This window comes from Apodemus sylvaticus, chromosome 11 (genome assembly GCF_947179515.1).
Source record: "Apodemus sylvaticus chromosome 11, mApoSyl1.1, whole genome shotgun sequence".
NCBI classification, from domain to species: domain Eukaryota; kingdom Metazoa; phylum Chordata; class Mammalia; order Rodentia; family Muridae; genus Apodemus; species Apodemus sylvaticus.
Window position 1 is genome coordinate 74,435,811 of NC_067482.1, and position 22,341 is coordinate 74,458,151.

A 22,341-nucleotide genomic window follows, 5' to 3' on the forward strand; every position below is an offset into this window, starting at 1 on the left:
TTTAGAATGAGTGAAAGATAAGTACTTGTGTTATTTCAAGTGTGCATTTTCTTTGAAGCTTGACTCATTTTGTCCTTAGCATCAGATCCTATCACGCCCTGTCTGTATGCACCTGCCTGTGGAACTTTAGAAATGTATCCTGTCCTTGCACCCTTGTTGCTCCTGGGCACTGAACTTAGGTTATCTGCCTGGTGGCAAGTACCAGCAGCTGAGCCGCCTCCCTGGCCCCTGGTGTTTCTTTATAGCCGTGTGGTTGTGTCTCTCTTAAAGTAACCTAGAGCTTCCATGTGTGCCTTCAGCATTGACCTGTGTTCTCAGAGGCTCTTTCTACTGGAGTTGTGAAAGCTCACTTTAAAAAAGAAAAGGAGAAGACAAGAAGGGAAAGGGGAGGAGGGCCTATGTTGTTGTTTTTTTTAGGCTCTAATCTTCTAGATACTAAGGAGGTTTTGTAACTCTGTGCTAACTTTGTATAAAACCATGATTATAAAGAATCTTGAGGTTGTTTTTGTGGGACAGGTAGATCCTTGGCCTTGTTGAGCAAGCCTTTCTTGGAGACACATTCACATTGCCACAATTTATCAGTAAGTCCCACTTAGTGTCCTTCATTAGTAAGATGCTTACACTAGGGTAACTTTACAGGTTTTTAAGTTTGACTGTTTTTTAAACTCTGGGATTCATTTAAGAGTTGATAATGTGGGGGCTAGAGAAATGGCTCAGTGGTTAAGACTGAGAACTGTTCTTCAGGAGGTCCTGAATTCAATTCCAAGCAACCACATGGTGGCTCATAAGCATCTGAAATGGGATCTGATGCCCCCTTCTGGTGTGTTTGAAGACAGGAACAGTGTATTCATACATTAAATGAATAAATAATTTAAAAAAATAATTGATAATCTATTAATTTCTTTTGGAACATGGAAGACTTGTGTCCTCGGTAGTAACATAAAATGCCTGTCTCCTGCACCTGGTGGTAAGCTGACTGTCTTCTGTCTCACACAGAGCTCTGGGATCGAGACTTTAGTAGAGGAGCTCTGCTGCAGACTGAAAGACCTACAGAGCGAGCAAGGTGAGCACGCTGGGGCAGCCAGAGCCCTCCAGGGTCCTTCTCAGTGTCGAGCGTGTCACCAAGCCAGCATTCCTCGTCACCCTTAGCTCTGCAGGAGGCTTCAGTGTAGTCCTTAGTGGCCACATGGGGAATCCCTGATCCAGAGGAGGGCTAGAATCCTGGGTACCTTCTCAGGCTTCCCTTGAGGGTTTTGGGTAGGTCAACTTGTGAGGCATTTTCAGTCATGTAAGTTCCTAAGTTCTCTGCAAGACCTCAGGAAATGGCTGCATACTCTGAAACCCTGTTCTGTCCTTGTCAAGGCCATTGTGCAGCAAGCATATACTCTTGAAGCTTTCAGTTCCAAAATAAGGGTCCACCGTATTTTTAATTTAAGGTAACATCCTGGACCACGTTCAGTGGCTACCCTTTGTTTCTGTTGGTACGAAGCACAGTATGTGCTTGCCTACATGTTACGTCACAGATCTAAGTGTAATAAGGAGTTTTCTGTACAGATTAGTATTAATCAAAATGAGTCAATATAGATCTATGAGTCATAATTTTGTAAGAATATATTTTTGGAATCTAAACAGATGTTCAGTCCTTCTGTTCTAATTAATAAGTACACAGGGAATGTCAGGCTCTTGGTTAAGAACCTCCACAGTGTGGCCTTGTGATGAAATAAAGTATTTTAGCCAAAGAGTGCCTTATGCACTCTCAGGGGGTCAGTATTTATTAAAGGTACACCCACTGGCATGGAGTTCTCTGTAAGCCACAAAATCTGAGTAAAAATACCTAAAAAAAAAAGTTTAGTGTTTATTAGCTGGATGTATGTTAACTTTTTCTGAATTTTTGTTTTATAACAGAAGAGAAGATTCACAAAAAGTTAGAAGGTTCTCCTTCTCCAGAGGCAGAATTGTCCCCTACAGCAAAGGATCAAGTGGAAATGTATGTAAGACTACTCAGTATGAAGTATGTATTGTTAAAACCAGTCCTGTTACTGCCACATGGCTTCCATCTCTGTCATCTGTATGGCTTCTTTCTTAATTTAGGAAACACGTGAATACTTAGGTGCTTCATTCATAGAGTGCAAAAGTGAGTAAAACGGTTTAGTTGTCTAATGTGTCTGCAGTCCTTGCTATACATGTTATTTTTATTTTAGTCTTCTGAATCTCTAATGAAGAAGAAATTACATTCATTTGGTGATATTGTAAGTGTGTCGCTCTCAGTAGAAATTAGGAACAGAATAAAAAATACAAAACAGTGTATTGATTGGCTTAATACCAATTACATGTGGAAGTGATGATAATAATTCTAATAGGTTATTGGAATTAATTTCATCAGTTTCTTCTTAGACTACTAATATGACTGCTAAGATGTTGAAAATTATGTATGGGATTAGAGAGATGATTCAGCTCTTCCGGTTTCCAGCCCCCGGGTCAGATGGCTTACAACCACGCACCACTCCAGTTCCAGGGAAGTCATTCTTTCCTTCTTGCCTTCTTGGCTAATCTCACACACAGGCAACATGCACTCACACACATATACACATGCATGTAAATAAAATTAATTTTTAAAGAAAAATTATCTATAAAGCTTTTAATGATTTGTGCTATACAGCTGTAATACAGACAGTCACATTGAGCACCTTTGTAAACATAGTTTTTGCCACTTAGTGTGTGGCCTTAACATTGTCTGCAAGGGCACACATACCCTCGAGGCAGCATAGCTTTAGACATCCTTTGGGGATCTATTCTGCTCTTAAATCTTCATCAATTGCTATTTTTTCCTAGCAAATCTCTTTCTGTGGACTTGTAAGCATGCTTAGGGGATCTCAATCTAATCAGGCCTCCATCCTGGAGCATAGCATGTGTGTAGGTCTCACCCCTCAGTGTTCACTCGACCCACATGTGATCTCTGTCTCTGATTGCACCAGCGTCCTTACTTATGACCAGTTGAATATAACCGTCTCTACCCTTCCTGAGTGAGTGCCTGCATAAATGCTGAGCTCCAGGCTGTTGCCCTGAGAATATCGCAGGATGGAAGACATGGAATGGGTGATGGTCTGACTCATTTCTTGTCCTTTACTCCTGCTTCTGAGGTGCACTCTCCTTACTCCTGCTTGGAGCCACTGAAAGGTTATGTAACGGCCTAAGGAGGCCTAGAAAGTAAGCAGCAGAGCAGGTTCAGACGTGGGGAAATGGCTACAGAGCTGTACTCCTGAGTCATCTGCTAAGCGGCTTCAGTACCACTTCTTCCCACTATTCCCAACTGTGAGGTTTGTATGTCATAAGCATTGTAAGGGACCAAGGTCAGACATTTCCTATTAGTCCAGTACATTCTTCCTATTACATTGTTTTTGTCATTTCTTCCTAGATGAAATTGAAGCTTTGATGACAAATCTTACGTATTTTTATAGTATTTGCATAGTGCCTCTCATGGTCTAAGCAGTGCTTAAGTGCTTGGTGTATAGGACTAATTTTAATGCACAGCAGTTTACTGTTTGATAATTCACTTCAAATTATGGTTTCCTTGATTGTATGAGTGCTGGCACTAGCAAGCTGAAGTGCTGCCTCCCAGGTTGGCGTTGCTGTCTTTGTGTAGATGGCGACTTTTGAACTCTTCCTCTCTTTTGCAGGTACTATGAAGCATTTCCACCACTTTCTGAGAAACCAGTTTGCCTGCAAGAGATCATGACCGTGTGGAACAAGTCCAAACCCTGTTCTTACTCCAGCTCCTCGTCATCGTCCACAGCCCCACCAGCAAGCACAGATACATCTTCTCCAAAGGACTGCAATAGTGAGGGTGAAGCCATCAGAGAGAGAAGCAGGGCCACCTCCATCCCCACACACGAGAAAGCCCAGAGCAGGAGCAGACACGGGGAGGAGAGCAAGCTGAGCAACAGCACCATCGGGGAAAAGCCTGCCATGTACACAAAGCAGATCCGACACAAACCTGAAGGGAAGATGCGCCCTCGCTCATGGTCATCCGGCTCTAGCGAAGCAGGCTCAAGTTCAAGTGGTAATCAGGGAGAATTAAAGGCATCCATGAAATATGTTAAAGTCAGACACAAGGCACGAGAAATTCGAAATAAAAAAGGGAGGAATGGGCAAAGCAGGCAATCACTGAAGCATTGTGGGAAGGCAGAGAGAGGAGTCCATGCAGGCAGCGGGGGCAGCAGCAGCAGCAGCAGCAGCAGCAGCAGCAGCAGCAGCAGCAATGGCTCTGTTAGGCAGCTGTGCAAGCGGGGTAAAAGACCAGCCAAGGAGATGGGAAGAAGCGACTCTGGGAACGCTGCGGTGAAAGACCTGTATGTGGAGAGCAGAAACAACAAAGAGTACAAGGAAGAGCCACTGTGGTACACTGAGCCCATTGCTGAGTATTTCGTTCCTTTGAGTAGAAAAAGCAAACTAGAGACCACATACCGAAACAGGGAAGATACAAGTGCTCTGACAGCAGAGGCAGTGGAAGACTTGTCTGACTCTGTGCGTGGTCTGTGTATAAGCAACAGTAATATCCATAGAACATACCTCGCAGCAGGGACTTTCATTGATGGTCATTTTGTAGAAATGCCTGCAGTTATAAACGAGGATATTGACCTCGCTGGGACCTCATTATGTTCTCTACCAGAGGACAATAAATATCTGGATGATATTCATCTATCAGAACTAACACACTTCTATGAAGTGGATATTGATCAATCCATGTTGGATCCTGGTGCCTCAGAAACAATGCAAGGAGAAAGTCGGATTTTGAATATGATTCGACAAAAAAGCAAGGAGAATACAGATTTTGAGGCAGAATGTTGCATAGTGTTAGATGGTATGGAGTTGCAAGGGGAACGTGCAATATGGACAGATTCTACCAGCTCTGTGGGTGCTGAGGGCTTCTTCCTGCAAGACCTTGGCAATCTGGCTCAGTTTTGGGAGTGTTGTTCATCTAGTTCCGGTGATGCTGATGGAGAGAGTTTTGGAGGAGACTCTCCGGTTAGACTCTCTCCTATCTTGGACAGCACGATACTCAGTTCACACATGCTTGCTGGCAATCAAGAGCCCTTTTCCAATACTAATGAAGGATCTGGTATGAACTCTTGTTTTTCAGTATTTGAAGTGCAATGCAGTAATTCTGTTTTACCATTTTCTTTTGAAACACTCAACTTGGGAAGTGAACATGCAGAGTCTAGTGCTAATATGCTGGGGAAAACGCAGTCTAGATTGCTAATATGGACCAAAAATAGTGCCTTTGAAGAAAATGAACACTGTTCTAATCTTTCAACAAGAACTTGTAGTCCGTGGTCCCATTCAGAAGAAGCACGCTCGGATAACGAGACGCTAAACATTCAGTTTGAAGAATCAACACAGTTTACTGCGGAAGATATTAATTATGTGGTTCCCAGAGTCTCTTCAGATTTTGTAGATGAAGAACTTCTAGATTTTTTGCAGGATGAAACTTGCCAGCAAAACAATAGAACTTTAGGAGAAATTCCTACATTAGTTTTCAAAAAAAGATCTAAGTTAGAATCTGTGTGCGGTATTCAACTAGAACAAAAGGCAGAAAGCAAGAACTTTGAAACTACACAAGCATGTAGTGAAAGCAGTCCACATGGAGATGGCTACAGCTCAGGGGTTATTAAAGATATTTGGACAAAGATGGTAGATAGGAGTTCTGTGGCTGCAGTAGAGACAGAAAGAACTGGGGAGGAATTGTTTTCCACAGATGTAAATAACTACTGCTGCTGTTTGGACACTGAGGCTAAGATGGAAGCCCTTCAAGAGCCTAGTAGGGCTGTACAGAGGTCAGAATATCACCTCTGGGAGGGACAGAAGGAGAACATGGAGAAAAGAGCATTTGTCTCTAGTGAGCTGTCCAAGGTGGATGGTGGCGATTACACCACACCCTCTAAACCTTGGGATGTGGCCCAAGATAAAGAGAACACATTCATTCTTGGAGGAGTTTATGGAGAGCTCAAAACATTCAACAGCGATGGGGAGTGGGCAGTTGTACCACCTGGTCATACAAAAGGGAGCTTGCTACAGTGTGCAGCCTCTGATGTGGTGACAATCGCCGGTACAGATGTCTTTATGACCCCTGGAAACAGCTTTGCTCCTGGTCACAGGCAGCTCTGGAAGCCTTTTGTGTCATTTGAACAGAATGACATGCCGAAGAGTGGGGAAAATGGATTAAACAAGGGGTTTTCTTTTATCTTCCATGAAGACTTGCTAGGAGCCTGCAGTAACTTTCAAGTTGAAGATCCTGGGCTTGAATACTCACTCTCTTCCTTTGACCTAAGCAACCCCTTCTCACAAGTTCTCCACGTAGAGTGCTCATTTGAACCAGAAGGGATTGCATCTTTTAGCCCCAGTTTCAAGCCGAAATCAATCCTCTGCTCTGATTCAGACAGTGAGGTTTTTCACCCCAGAATATGTGGTGTTGACAGGACACAGTACAGGGCTATTCGAATCTCTCCCCGGACTCACTTTCGCCCAATTTCTGCATCTGAACTATCCCCTGGAGGAGGAAGTGAGTCAGAATTCGAATCTGAAAAAGATGAAGCAAGTATTCCCATTCCTTCTCAAGTTGATGTATTTGAAGACCCACAAGCAGATCTCAAACCTTTAGAAGAAGATGCAGAGAAAGAAGGTCACTACTATGGAAAGTTAGAGCTTGAGTCTGGGAAGTTCCTGCCCAGGTTAAAAAAATCTGGAATGGAGAAGAGTGCTCAGACTTCACTGGATTCCCAGGAGGAGGCAACTGGGATTCTGCCAGTAGGAAAACAAAATCAGTGTTTGGAATGTAACTTTAATGAATCTCTAGAAATAAATTTAGAAAGCTCAGCAGCAAACTGTAAAATAATGACACAATGTGAAGAAGAAATGAATGATTTTTGCAGTTGCAAAGCAGGTTGTCAGTTCCCTGCTTGTGAAGATAATCCAGTTTCTTCAGGACAATTGGAAAAGGTATGTGTCAGCGTTGAATATGGATTTGATCAGACATTAATGAAAGGTAGCTTTATCAGACAAGAAAAGTGGGACTGGATTACTGGGAAATTAATTTAAAAATTTTAGGACTTAGAATTCTTAGTTTACATTTAAGGACTTAATATGGGTTTGTTGTTTACAAATTTGAAGTAAATAATTGACTCTGCATGGAAAAGACATACTAACTCTCAGGATGTGAATGAAGCTCTTGTGTGTAATAAGGGTGCAGTGTGGATGAAACACAAGGCCAGTGTGTGAGCATCTTATCTTCTAGAGTCAGAGCCAGAGTGTAGCTGTGAGTAAAGGATGTTGGTCAGTTTCATTACAGTTGCATATTTCATGTTAAATCCTTTACACCTGGACACCATTCTCCAGTGTGTTGTGCTTCATGTGTAAAGGGACCAAGGGAAGGGAAATGCCTTCTCGGAGCTCATGGAGAAGGGGCTCTGGGTGGGGAGTTTCGTGTGGAATTGCTAGGTGATGTTAATGTCAGCAGTTTTGTTAATGGAGTCGTCATTCCCCTTGAGTGTGTTTCTAGGAAGTCTCTTGAAGTTAAATTGGCTGCAGCAGAACAGACACAGCAATAAGCTATTCCACGGGAAAAAACAGAGCTGCCTGCCTACTTTATTTGATGATTAGTTGGCATAGCAGTGCCTGGCTTTTCTCCAGAGACAGGTTGTTAAACAGTGTTGGAGGCAGTCTCAAGTTATAACCACCTGATGGAGATGTGTTGCCCTTCCTCTCATCTGCCCTGCTTACTGGCTCCTACGCATCTGTGAGGCCCTCAGGTCTACCTCCTTCCCTGATACCTCCCTACATCCTCTTCAGTCCTCATCCCACCTCATATCATAGTTAATTTCTCCCTTTTCTTAATTTACCTGCACTCTCAACCTCTTTTTGTAATTGTATTTTCTGTCTCATGAGTTCCTTGCCTTTTTGCCTTTTACCTTTTCTTTTGGGGAGGAGGGTGGTCCTTGGCTATTGGCTTCTATAGCTGGACACTGTGCACGGAGTCTTTGGAGGCAGAACACCTACAAGTGCAACTGCTTGCCTTTGGATGGTTGCAGAAGCCTCAGGGGAACTTGAGGATTGCTGCTTTAGTTAGCATGCTCCTTGGTCTATAAAAGGCCAAGTTTAACCCCATTGAATCCCTGAAATCTGAACTGTTAAGGAAAACCCAGCAATGTTGTTAGCTTTATGTGTTGTTGTGTTGCCCCATTTCCCTCCTTAAATGTTCCTTTATGTACTTTGTATTTCACCTGGTTTCCAGATTGGGAAGAAAGAAAATGAGGAAAGAAGCAAGATTCTACCTACTACTACCATATTCCTTCGCTTTCTAGTATGTTGATGTATTTCTGTGTTCTCAGATTTGGGGTTTTTTTCTTTTTCTTTTTCTTTTTCTTTTTCTTTTCCTTTTCTTCTTCTTCTTTTTTTTTTAAAGAGGTCTATCTTGCTGCAGACTTGTGGGGACATCTTGAAAGTATGAGTGCTGTCATGCTGTCAGTATCACTGCAGGTTGGAGCTCACTTCATAGGCTGGCTTGAACAAAGTAGAGAGTGGCTTGAAGGAACAGTTTGTGACCAGGCTGAGGCTAGGACCTGTGTCTATACCCATTGTAATCCCCAGGTCAGTTATGAGGAGTCCCGAAGACTGGCTCCCCATAGGCAAAGGCCTTCAGTTTCAGTGCAAGAGAATGAAAATAGAGGATTTTCCTTAGAATTACCATTTAGAACCTTTGGGTTTGCTTAAAAGTTGAGTCAAATTGGGCAGACATGATTTGGATGCCTATTATGTGCCAATCACTAAGGGGAGAACCTTAATGTATGGGGTGCCATCCTTGTCTGTGAGAAGTTCAGACTAGGCAAGAAGCCCAGATTGTAAATCTCATATCTCATCTGAAATGGGCTGTTCATATGAAGTTATAGGAGGGCATACTCACAGTGATGGCTCCTCCCACCAGCCCTCATTAACACTAGTTGTGGTAAACCCTGCCAAAAGTATTCTCTGCATGGTCTATTTCCCTTCTAATGGCCTTGATTGTAGTCACCCTTGCCTTTTATTTCTCACATGCTGTTCCATGGAAGGTTTCACCACAGCTTACTTGGCTAGGTCCTTATCTTTTAGGACATCAGGGCCAGTGTAGTTGTGGGTGGTGTGATAGGTGGGACAGTTGAAATGAGCCCTGGAGGCTATGAGAACCTCACTAGAAGTGTCCCAGGGTGTGGACACTGCATGTGTTTTGAACACACATGGACGTATGTGAGCAGAAGGCCAGGTAGAGAACCTGAGTTGCAGAGGGGTGTTGGTTGGGTATTGAAAACAGCTCATCCAGTTATAGCTAACGGCAAAAAAAACGAGCACAGAGAGCACATCCCATGTGTCTCTTGTACTGAAATATGGCGCCCGTGTCCTCTTCTCTTGGGCCTTTAATTGCCTTCTTAATGCCAAGCCCTTTAAACATAGAAAGCCAGATTCTTAGTCCCTGCCTTTAAGGACTTTCCAGTACTGTTCAGAAGATAAGGTCATTTTGTCCCAGGAGTATTACACTAAAGGTCAGTAACTCTAGAGGTCAGAGAGGTTGCAAAGGTCATTCTGGCCTGTGGCACACATCCTTCTGGACCAGTTTGTCAGTGTTGTTCTACCAGACAGCCACAGAGACTGATTTCCTCACCTGATAGCTAGGAATGTTCAGTCTTGAAAAAGAGACTGGCCCAGTCCCACAGTGAGGATCAGACAGCGCTCTCCTGGCTCTGCGCCTCCAGAAGGAGAGAGCATCAGCAGGCTCCAGTGGATGCTCGCTATCTACATTTCTTTAAAAGAGAGGTCCACAGAACACACTTCCTCTGCCATTTGGGACCCAGTGATGAAGAAGGACCTGTGGGAAAGGGGCACTGGACCCCGATGAAAGGAAACCTTCCTTTTCAGCAGAAATAGACTATTTAGTGGGAGTGTCAACTATGGAGTCTTTATCCCTTGACTGCCAGCTTCTGAAGAACTTCCAAGAATTGCTAAACCATCTGTGGTCAGTCTTTTTGATGTAGTTTGTGCCTTCCCTCCCTCTCATTGTCCTGGTCATTGCATGTATGGAGTGCCCTCTGCCCAGTACTGTTGCAGGTGCTGAAATCATCAGCTCTGAGCCTGTGTGGAGTTTCCTGCAGGCTTGGGGATAACAGCAAACATGCTAGGTTAATGCTGTGTGAAGATAAGCATTTGAAGGAGGGCAGAGCACTGGATGAGACACTGGGTGATGGAGAGTGCTGGAAGCAGCTCGCTCTGTTAGTAGGGAGCTGGGCAGGCTTCTCCCAGAGCTCCCTTTGAGTATGGATGTGGGCAGGAGCAGCTTCTGTGGGTGGTATGGCTCTGTTCTGCCTTTTCCCAGTTCTTTCTGTTCTTCTGTTGTGTCCCATCCCCTGGCTCCATCTCAGGCTGGCTTTGAACTCACTATGTAACTAAGGGGTTACGTTGAGTTTGTGATCCTCCTGCCTCTCCTCAGTATTTTAAGTTAAAACATTAAACAGCCCCAGATGAGTGAACTGTTGTGGAATTTGCTATGCTCCCCAAAATCCGGGAATAACTGAGTAGAAAGGTGTTAAGAAATGGTGCATGCTTTTGGAATATGGGTGACTGCTGCAATATAAAAAAGAAGATAGTCTTAGCCATAGGAATTGGCACCCAAATGGGGCATTCAGAAAAGGCTCCTCAAATAACGCAGATGTAGGCAAGCAGGGTGAAGGGACTTGATGTGCTCTGGAGTCAGTTTCAGTAGACAGTGTTCTGCCTAGAGGTGCAGAGAGTGCCCAGACAACAGTCTTGTTCTTCAGCTTCCAGGGCCCTCACATCTGACCATACCTTGGTGTGCACCCTGTTCCCGGGTGCTGTCTTGACTGGTCAAACCTGTTTCCCTCTCCACACCTGTCCTAGGCTGACTCTGTGTCTCTTTCATTTCACAAGGGAATTAGACAGTAGCACAGTTAACCACACAGATAAGAACTCAGCAGCCTGCTGCCTCCTGTCTCTGTAGAAGTACTGTGGGATAATAGATCTCTGCCCCTCTCCCTTGCTGCCTGCTCTAAGTAGTACCAGCTCATGTCCCAGAGTAGAGAAGGCCTTCACATGTATCAGGTCCTGGTACCCACTTTACTGCAGACCTTGTACACTGCTGGCTAGCTTCATTTGCATTTAGCTCAGCCTTCAGAGGACCATGAGCAGTACTGTGTTGTTAGTAGACCAACCATACGGGGAATAAGGAAGGCTAATTAACTACTCTGGGAAGACAGTACAATTTTCTTTCAGTTCTAAATGTGGAACTATTTCTGAAAAGTCATATGAAATGAAAATAAAGATTTGAAATATATGTCCCATTTAGTTCCCAATATATTCCCATGTAATTCTTAAAAACTTACTAGATAATACAGTTTTAGACCCATAAAATAATTTACAGTTCAAACCACAACAAAAACCCTTTAGAAAATAAATGGTTGTTAGCTCTTAAAACAGTTTGGGTTTTGAACTTGAACAAATGATGCCATGGAATTGTATGCAGTTCACAGGCATTCTGGAAAGAGCACAGCATAAGGACTGGGGAGGGGTAGAAATGGAGAACCCAGACTTTGCCCTGGGGAGCTGCTGGCAAGTCTTTCGGGCCCAGTGAAGATGGGGGCCACCACCAGCATGCCAGGGGACATTTGTCGACAAAAGCTGCCTGTGAGGTTCATGACCACTCCAAGAACTTGTTGGTCGCCAGTGTTAGCTTCTGGCAACCCGTTCTCACTGTCTAGGAGCAGGATCTGAGCAGCCTTAAACATTCTACTTGGAAGGGTGGAACCTGTCGCCACAGGACCTCAGGTCCAGGCATGAGGTCATCTGTTGTACTTCAGTAGGCTAGGAGAATTTCCTGTCTGTTTTAGGTCTCATAAGAGGTTTTTGTCAAGATTTTTGTTCCACTTGGAGTTGAAGTACTTCTTAAGAAGGTTTCTTTTATTTACAGTAAGGCCTTTTTCCTTTGCCTTATCCTGAACAACAAAAAACTTTAGATTTTTTTCTAACTCACCAACCTAAAAGCACTAGGTATGCAGTACTTCAGTAATTCTTAAAATTTCTGTCTGTCCTGAAAGTTTATAAACATGCGTTGTGTTTGGCTTCATCTAAACAGTTTCCTGTACTGAACACTGATGTGCAAGAAGTAACAAGAAATCAAGAAAAGCAGAGCTGGTGGGAGAAAGCTTTGTACTCTCCCCTTTTCCCCGCGTCAGAGTGTGAAGGTAAGGTGACTCTCATTATTCTGTTCAAATTTCTAATTCGCCAAGAGCAGCCTGTTCTTTGGGTATGGATAGAGTCCAGGAAACACCAAAATAGTTCCTATGGCCAGCACTATGTTAGACCCTAGGGACACCTATATGATTGCAAATGACCCTGCTCTTAAACCTAACCCTAGGCTGGTGGAAGGGTTTGGAAATTCATTAGAAGTATAACTGGTATGACTTTTGATGATGTATGTATAACCATCTTGACCATAAAGGAGGGAGTCTTCAGGGCAATCTTTATGCAAAGGTTACAGGTGCAGCAGGTTGAAAGAACCAGGTCCCATCGGGCACAGCAACTTTGAAGATGAGCCAGAAAGGCTGATGGGGAGCAGCTTACAGGTGTGAGAGTCTGGCTTGGCTCCCGTTTAGTGTGCACTGAGGGGTGGCTGTGGGAAGGACTTGTTTGCAGGGTGTTTGCAGGGTGTTCAGGTCAGATGTGTGTTGGAAGACTTGTAGCAACAACAGAGACAACATATGGGAAGAGAATGGGGAGATTTCGTAGTGGCCGTGCCTGCCCTGAGACTGCAGTGTGAGCAGCAGGAGGGACTTAGGCTCTGGAGCAATGGGTCTCAGTCTGAGTTAGGAAGTACAAGGGAGTCATTTTATGGTTGGGGTCACCACAGAGTGAGGAAGGCTGAGAACCACTGAGCTAGAGAGAAGGGTAGTGAGGATGGCTCTGCTTTGCCAAGGAAGATGCCAGGCCATGGAGTATAGCCCTAACCTCCTGAGTGTTCTATCTATGGGCTGGGTGTGTTTAAGACACAAGTACAGATAACAGTACAGGTGAGAAATCCCCATAGCTGTGCCTCAAAGGCTCCTCTCCATAAAGATCGAGAAAAAGAAGAGGTAGATTACCATGTAGCAAAGAAGCTACTTCCTTAGGGATGATTTTTAGAAGCACCACATCAGTTCGGTTCACTTTGTTATTCATTAGTAGGATCCAGTTCCAACTCTCAGCTCTGCATCTTGGATAGCCAGTCTGTTGGCAGGCGCCAGCGAATGGATAGAATGTTTTTGTATGTGTATGTGAAATGCTGCATAGGGAAGCGTGGTGGAGAAGGCTTTGGGGTGCAGCACACACTGTGGTGGGGGAGCAAGGCTGAGCTGGAGCCTAGTGCCTCTGTGCATACCTGCTGTGTTTCTCTGCTCTGTTGCCTGTGTTTGTAAAAGGAAGCCATCCCTATTGGAATGATTGTGAGGAATAAAGATGCTTCTCCAGCAGGCAAGGTGCCTATAACTGTAACCCACATATAGTGATTGTTGAACAAACTGTAGCTGTCACTAGGAGCATTAAGAAAACATACGGGATGAGCTCAGTATGATTCTTAGCCAAACTCCTGTGTGGAGGTGTGAAGATGAACACAGTGTATTTCTCAACCAGAAAAGAGCACCTTCCCCTCCACAGTCTCCTGGCCCCACTGTGTGTATGGAATGAATAGGATGAGCCCCTCCACCAGAGCTCAGTGGCCTCCCAGCTGCCCAGAACCTGGGTTCCTGGTTGGTGGCTATAGGAAGTGTCCACTCCTCACATGGCACCTCCTCAAGAGGATGCTGCTGCTTCTGTTTTAAAGAGGTTGGGTATGTGGCTTGGAGAGTCATGTCACAAAGAAGCAGCAGAACCTGGCATCTACTATGGCTTTTGTCACTCCAAGCCAGGGTTATCCAAGTAATACCCAGAACTGGTAGGGTATGGAGATTATCCACATGGCAAGCACAGTCTGTACTCGGTGCCCGGGAGTACAGCACTCATTAAGGCTGGTCTTGTCTTCTGTGGCTCTGGCACGCAGCAGCCATAACATCCATTGACACCTGTGGTGTGACCCCATCGAGCAGGGACGTAAGGCATCAGCATTTCTGAGCTCTTTCATAGCCAGGTCTGACTAGCTTGGTTGGAGTCTCCATCCTTCTCTAACTCCATCACAGGGACTATGCTCAGGAGCCACCCGGAAACGTCTCAGAAGGACTGATGGTCAGCCCCCTGAGGCCTAGGTTTCTCAAGTTCCTTAGGTGGCTAAATATTACAGTGCATAGATAAATAAAACACAGTTGAAGCTGCTGCTACATTGGATTGCTCCAAGTCCAGTCTACATTGCCTTTTCATTCTGTGAGCCTCGGCTAACTGGAGCGTGAAGCTCCATGTGCACAGGTGTCACAGACTGGTGGGCATGGTGTTGACTTAGAACAGGCCAGCTGGTGACCTGCTTTGCTTTCTCATTGGGCTGCCTGTCCGGAACCTCTGCTGTTCCGTGAACATGTCTGTGGTGCATTGACGTCTCCCTCCACTTGACACTCATTCTTGAGAGCATGGGTCTCACTGGTCTTTTCCCCTGTGTCCCAGGACCATTACATCATAGATCTGTGTATATATTTGTTGAATTGTTAAGATAATGTTTTACAGTAGAATATGCTTATGCTGGCTTGGTTTTTATTATTCATTACATACTTGTGGCTGAAGTTTTCAGTTAATGTCGTGTTTTCACGTACACTCTAGACTGGCTGTGCTTTCAATGACAACCTAAACCTCCAGAGGGTGGGGAGGCCGAGCTTTTCAGTGAGGTGAAACAAGGGTGTGTGTTTCAACTGTCTTAATTGAATTTCCCCCTTTCCCTCTTTTCCCTTCTCCATTCAAAATGATTAAGAATGTTATACAAATGCCAAGGGAGAGAATGGTATAGAAGAATATCCAGATGCTAAAGAGACAGCCAGTCGTGAAGAGCGTCTGTTAGATTTTAATAGGGTAAGTGGACTGTCCTCCTCCCTACCATTCTAGTCACAAACTTGAGGGTCCTGTAACCCACCCCTGACCCATTCCCAGATCTTGGGGTTGCCTTTCTCCTCTTGGCCTGTTCTTTGGATCTGCCTCACACTATTCCCAGCCCCCAACCATTTGCCAGACCTTCATGAACAGCCCCTAATGTTCCCACTGGCCCTACACTGCTGGCACAGGGGTCCCACAGTGCTGCTGCGCTAAGCCTGTTGTTTCTTGCTCAGTCCTGGGCAACATCTTCCTTCTAGTGTACTTTTCCAACCTGTGGGACAGAGCCTGCCCTTTCTGTGCTCTTGTGCATTCTCTGGGTAGAGACCCACCATCCCACCATCCCAGACACTTCTGTCTCCCCAACATGTCTGCAAGCACCATGAAGGCACATTCAAGACCTTGACCTACTTTTAGCTCAGTCTCAAGCCTTTCACTGTTAGGCAAGTTAAGACCAGCGAATTGAAGGAAACCTGTTTTCTTTTCAGAGTTATCAATGTTAGCTCAAGCTCTGTAAGAATCTTCCAAAGCACCCTATCCCACTAATCTCACTGATTTTATCAATTTGTGTCAGTATGTCCAAGCCCATATGTAAGGCCTCCTCATAGCCTTCCACCCTCAGGATATCTCTTCACCTGTCTCTTCCTCCTATCTCTGCCAGCCTGTTAATGTATCTCACCTCCACTCCATCCATTTCTTACTCCACACCATCTTTTCCACTGCTACTCAACAGCAGCTACAGCCTTTCTTGTCCTTGTTTCTGCTTGTCCTTGACAATTATCGACATCTGCAAGACAGTGACCTAAAAACACCCCTGTGCACTAAGTATTCTTGGCACACTCATCCACTTGCAGAGTACAGAATGGGGGTATCTGGAGATGGAGCATAGGGCTGCGTACCCCAACAGTCTGCCTGTGGGACCCATGCTACTACACTGTGCACTTGGAAGACTCCCACCATGCCTGGAAACCTTGTGTGCTTTGCTCTCACATAGCTATTCTGTGTGTCCGTCTTGAGCTCAGAAACAGGGACTGTGATGGGGTGATGCTAATGGTTGATATGTGATGCACTGGGAAATATTGTTAGTTGTTGTAACTGCTGAAAGGCTTACCATTGCCATCTGTTTCTTTGGGGCTCCAGATGCCAGCCTTCCTATAAACACAAGAAGATGCTCTATACCACACCTAGTGATTCTGGCACTGCTGTGCAGAGCACCAACCGTTGCTCAGGAGTGCCACCTTCTGGAACACTCTGCCCCTGTTCAGAGTGCCCCTTAACCAGTATCCTCATATCTGCAGCTTTGTCCTTTGGTTTGTTTGTCTGCTGGAATTTTGAGCCCCTGTGCATGACCACGTCTGTTTATTTAGGGGAGCCTGTGCAAAGCTTCACGGACTACCCCAAACCAGGTACTCAAAAGACTTGCTGAGAGTTAAGGCCCTACCCTCGTGTGGCCACATAGATTCTTATGACTAGATGTGCAGAATTAGGATTGGGTCCTTCAAGGGCAAAGAAGAAGAGTTTCCCTCTGAAAACAGTGCAACTAAACATCTTTGTAGTTTTCTATAGAAGATATCAGTGATTGCTACTTCATCTCTATCTAAGAACAGAATCAGCCTTTGGGGGAATTGTCTGATTTTTGGTGTATTGAAAATTGTTTTTTGAATCGTAGGTGTCTTCTGTTTATGAAGCAAGATGCACAGGAGAGAGAGGCTCTGAGACAAAACCAAATGGCCTCCACAGGAAGATGTGTTCCAGTGCCAGCTCTGACACAGGCGACACAGGCTCTGAAGCCGGCGGAGAGTGGGTGGGCCCCAGCAGAGAGGAGCTCTTCTCCCGAACACATCTCTGACCCTGCAGAGTAGTACCAGTCATTGAAAATGCTGTGATGGGAAATGCCTTCTGTGAGGCCTGTTAGGCTAAAGCAGCAACTTAGGTTTCTTCTTCGATTAACTGATCCACATCAGTGATTACCTTTCTCTTCTTGCTTATTTTAGCGTTGAGGACGGCTGTCCTGTTGAAGATTTGTTTCCAAGCTGTTAAGTTCTTGCTCTGAAGTAGACTAGACTGTGCTGTCCATGAGGAATGGGTGTGCATGTGCTTGTCCTAGTGCGTCCCGCTTCTGCATCGCAGCTGCAGGCCTCCCTCTGGCGGCTGTGTCGCCATCACCTTGTCAGCACCGTGGCGACAACCGCCACCGTCCAGAGACTCTAGCTCTGTTCTCTGAGCCAGGAGATCAGTCCTCCCCTGCAGTGGGTCAGGGCCTTGCTGGAGGAGGAGGGAAGCATGGTGACTCATCTGCAGGCTCATTCAGAAGATCTCATGGACATTGCTGTAGGAACACAAGGGTGTGCTTTAGAGACTTACAGAATACTGTGCTTTCTCTTAGGATTCCCCTAAAGTACCATGGACGTTACTGTGGCTTGTGACTTTCTTGCTAGCTGAAGAAGCCAAGGATTTGAGGCATGGGGTAGTGGGTGGGTGAGTTCTGCTACTGCAGTGTGTCCTTAGCAGGTGCAGCGGGATTCTCTGAGCTGCCTCTCCAATGCATAGTTGAGGACCTTACTTGCAAATTATTATCTGGTGACTACACTGAACTTAAGTCTCCAAGTGAACTTAAGAACATTTGACATGCTGTGAGGCCACCTCTTACCCCAAAGAAATCTTTGGCTGCTGCAGCTAGCTTCTCTTGTGGCTGTGATGTAGTATAGCTTGTATCTCATTTTGTGTTTGAGAGAATGTTCTGGGCAAGTTCTGCTTGTGGCGGGCTGGGGTGGGTAGAGGAATTTCCCACATACCTGTGTGATTGCTGTTCTGATGATCGCCTCCTGTGACTTGGTGAAGCAGGCAGGCAGCAGGCCTCACACTGGTTGCATCTAAGTGTGCTCATCACCTTGGGTCTCTCTTGTAGCACTGCCACAGGTGCTAGTCAGGCAAATTGTGCAAAATCTAAGCATCCAAAATTATTGTTCTCTTTTAACCAACTTGTTTTTAAAACCACCTTGTCTGTGACATGAATTAGTCATGTCCAGTACATCAGGAGTGACTGAGAGGTATGAAGTTGAACTGGCCTTACCAGTAAGTGGAACAGCACTGGACATGTGTGTGGCTTCTCAGCTGGGAATGGGGCTGCCCCTCAGGCCTTGCTGGTAGTACTTGAGTTTGTTGCCTGTTTCTCAGGAACACAGGAAACGCCATGGAGACTGTGCAGGCACTGCCGTTCTGTGCGTCCTCACCATGGGAGCCTGGCTTGCTGGCTGGGGCATCTTGCCACCTTAGGTTTTGTTTTCATACAGCACATCTTCTGACACTTTACAGTGACTTGTGTGTGGGTGTGTGCATGTGGAAGGTTTCATGTTGCTTTTATTTATTTACAGGTATCAGATAAATTTTGTGTATTTTTTTCTTCTGGAGCTTCCTAAAATTTGATTAACATCTGCACTGAAATATAACCTATCATCAAAGGCAAAAAGGATTGGAAATTGTAAATTCCTAAAATCAATGCCATCAAGATTACCCTAGAAATTATTGCTATGACCAAATGGATTTCATACTCAGCCATGAGCTTGAGTGACCTGGACAGCCAATGTTCATCAGGAGAAAGGCTCCAGGTGGCGAAGAACCTACCTCCTCAACTGTGGGGAGAGGCCCCCCATAGGGGATACGGTGGGCCATCAAAGGCAAAGGGATAACTAGATTCTGTATTTGGTTTCTTTTTGTAGTTAAATGGCTAAAGCTCAGAGGCTTTGGCACAGAATTAAAGTGTGGTTTTAGTTTCGTGAATGGATGATCACAAAAAAGCATTAAACTAAAAGTTGGCAAACGCTGAAGCGCACTGTGGTATGAAGCGCGTTGCACATCCGTAGCACTGAACAGCTCCATCCCTGAGCTGACCCGCCCCCCGTGGTTGTATTGTTCTGATTTCACGTACACCAGAGTAACTGATTTTTTTTTTTGTTTTGTTTTGTTTTCTTGTGGAGTTAACACCAAATAAAAATTTTAAAAATGTTTGTTGTTTTTATTTTTCATAGTAATCTTTTAAAGTGAATAAGCAGCCTCTACTGCAATGAGAAGAACAAGAGAAAGCCAGTTAGCCTCCCAGAGCTGGGAAAGCAAGTAGGTAAGGCCTGCTTGGCAGCCAGCTGACCCGTACCCCCAGCCGGTCCTGTCCCTCTGTTAGACAAGTCTTCCTCGTGTTTTATTCTGAGAGGGGAAAAAGGTAACCATGTTAATGTGAATGGAGTTCATTGTGCACAGAAGTCAGCGGGATGTTCATTGGGAAGGAGCTCACTGAGTGGAGTTTAGCCCCAGGAGCCACGAGAAGGTGGAGAGAATGACCTACAAAGTTACCCTCTGACTTCTGAATGCATGCCTGCCATGTACTGCACCCACACACATATGTATGTACACAGTAAGACATACACACACGTGTATACACAACAATAAACAACCAGTCAGTGTTTGAACAAGAATGAAGGAAAACTTGTGGGTGTCTTGTAGACACCTCTCTCTAGGTCTGGGTGCCCACAGGGGCACAGCCATGCTGCAGACTTCATAGGCCGCCCTGCAGTCAGAACTGAAGCTTGGCAGCCTGTTACCCAGCTAAGATGGAGCAGGGACCTCATTGACTGGTAGAGCATTCCTTTTTGTTGTTGATCTTGGATAGCATCTCCTGTAACTGACACTGGACTTCCTAGCTCGGTGGGGAACTAAGGGCATAACATTCTTCCTGGGCACCAGCAGGCACATCCCGTGAGGTGGGTAAGCCCCCTTCCCTGCTGACTTGCCCTGAGCCCAGATGTGCCCACACCTTGTGCTGACTGCCCCCTCTGCTTTCTGTGGGGTTTCTTTACAGGCTGTCAGCTCAGGTGCTTCGTAGATGCTCTGCCTACAAGAGCAGGGACAGTGGGAAGTAGCAGTTAGCCAGCCTTCACCTATACCTGTCCTTGGGAGTGTGACCAGCCCAGCATTCAGAGAACATAAAAGCCTCTACCTCTGTGGTCTAAGCAGCTGGCCACTTCTGTGGCCATTAATGCTCTGACACTGATGTCACCATGGTGGGTTCTAGACATGTGGTAAGTGACCAATTACAGTTCCCTGCCACCTGCTTTCCCCAGGAGCCTAGGAACAAAGAGCATGGCCCAGACCTTGGAAGTCACTCATCAGGTACTTGCTCGGGTTGGCATTGTTGAAAGCACCAAGAATTTTCAGAATAGTCACCTCACATGGTCAGGCTGGCAGTCGCTCACTGCTCCGGTGGCACTGATTGCACCAGCTAGTTCTGGGGCTCGGGGTTCTAGGGTAAACATTCCACATGGCCGAGAAGACTGAGCCGTGGTGTGCCTACTAGGAGCTTGCTCAAGCTCTTGCACCTGCCCTCTGCACTCCTGGTGAATTTGACAAGCTACAGCTGCCTCATCCCAGTCCGTGCAGTGTGTGAGGGGCTTGGTCAGGCCCTGTAGCAAGAATTTGATCAGCTTGAGGCTCTACCAGGCCATACTCATGGCTCCTCTGGTTGTCCCTGACTCTTGAGCAGCAGTAGCTGTGCTGGAAGGCAGGGTCAAGGACAACAGGAGCCAGGTATGCACAGCAGAGCCAGGCTGAGGAGCTCGGAGCACCACACCATCGAGGAGAGTAAATGGCACAGCTTAGTTAGTACCTGGACATAGTTCAGGTGTCACTTGGAGACCAAGGGCTGAGGAGGCCTTATATCCCTACAGGCCCTGTCACAGCTGGAGACGATGTCTCCTTCTAGAGTCTTGAAGGTTAGTTAAGCACCAAAGCCGCCAAGAATATTGGTCTTCAGAAGAAGCCAAAGACCAGGAGCCCATGTCATAGGAGCACACTGTCCATTCTTTCTCTTTGTTGCCACCTGGAGTGGCATGATGGGAAGATCCCTGCCCTACTAGCTCTTTTCCCCTCCACCCTTGCAGCAAAAGCTTCACCTCACCTTGGCTGAGCCTAACAGGCTCTGAAGCATTCTTTGCCTTTCCTATTCTCCTTATCCTAAAAGGCGTCATGTTCCTGCCCTGCACCCCATATTCCCACCAGTTCTTTACTGTAATCAATGCACGAAGCAGATCCACCTCGTGTCCACCATTGTCCCCAGCAAGCTCCTGTGAAGAGCTGGCAAGCACAGGGCCAGGCCTCAAGCTGGAAAGAACTCCACCATCAGCTGGAGTTCTTCCTCAAGGGCTCAGGGAACCCTGCTCTATGACTTGGACATGGGTTTGTCCTCCAAGAGACCACAGGCTGGGAACACAAGGGCAGCAGCCCAGGACTCCTGTTTGCTGAGGATATTCAGAAAGGGAAGTGCCAGGTGGCTTCAAGGACAAATAGGCATCCTTCCTCTGCTGAGGACATGCTGTTGAAAGAACCTGAGTCCTGCCACAACCTCAGGCTGAAGGAGCAGTAGAGGGGCGCTTCTAAGGAGTGAGGAGCTGGGTCTGATGACTCTTACCCATGGCTGGACTCGGGGTCTGGTTTCCTTGTGGTCACTGATGCCCAGTCATCACTAGATCTTCCCCTAGCAAGCTGCATACCAATGATAACCATCAGCCCCTGTGCACTTAGGCCCAAGGCTGCCTGATGTGCAAGGTCTGGTCATGTGCACTCTCTCCAAGTGTTCCTGCAGCAGGGCAGCGAGTGGAGTGCCAACTGCTGGGAAGGGCAGGGCCAATTAGATGGGAATGGTACAGCGGGCATCCCCTGGAGCTGATGTCAGGGACACCCCTCCCCTTACCCCAGAGCCTCTACCTACCGGCAGCACTGTGCTCTGGGATTTTTCAGAATCCAATCTTTTGAGCCCTAGATTTGCTGGCCTTCAGTGGAGGGAGGGAGGGAGGGGGATTGGAGTGGCCTGCTCCTGAAATGCTTTTGCATGCTCTCACCGTCCTCTAAGGCTGAGTAGGGATCTTAGCTCAGGCGGAAGAGGAAGAAAATGCCCTGGGAGTCTTCTAAATCAGGGTTCTAAACTGCTCTAATGTTGTGGCCCTTTAATACAGTTCCTCCTGTTGTGATGACCCCCAACCATAAAATTATTTCGGTCGGTGCTACTTCGTAAGTGTAATTTTGCTACTGTTATGATTCATAATGTAAATCTCTGATATGTAACCCCAAAGGGGTCACGACCCACAGGTTGAGAGCAACTGCGCACCAGCCACTTCCCCAGGACCTGTGAAGGAGCAGCAGGGATGCTTCTGTACCCCTCCCATTCATGGGGGTGTGAGGGGTTTTGAGGGGGGATGAGGGGAATGTATCCCCCTTATT

The 22,341-nt window shown here is 46.0% G+C and overlaps 1 protein-coding gene across 5 annotated transcripts in view; it reads left to right on the forward strand.

The window, feature by feature from the left end:
- The window catches only part of Kiaa0232 (KIAA0232 ortholog), a 59,708-nt gene extending 40,628 nt beyond the window's left edge, over positions 1 to 19,080 (forward strand). For 4 of the 5 annotated variants that reach the window (XM_052199626.1, XM_052199627.1, XM_052199624.1 and 1 more), the window contains 6 exons: positions 997 to 1,063; positions 1,906 to 1,987; positions 3,678 to 6,996; positions 12,170 to 12,278; positions 14,960 to 15,057; positions 16,745 to 19,080. In XM_052199626.1, coding sequence (XP_052055586.1) covers positions 997 to 1,063; positions 1,906 to 1,987; positions 3,678 to 6,996; positions 12,170 to 12,278; positions 14,960 to 15,057; positions 16,745 to 16,924 — 3,855 coding nt within the window. In that variant the 3' untranslated portion in view covers positions 16,925 to 19,080. The remainder of the gene's footprint in view (positions 1 to 996; positions 1,064 to 1,905; positions 1,988 to 3,677; positions 6,997 to 12,169; positions 12,279 to 14,959; positions 15,058 to 16,744) is intronic. The other variant, XM_052199629.1, reaches the window with a different exon arrangement.
- The last annotated feature ends 3,261 nt before the right edge of the window (positions 19,081 to 22,341 follow it).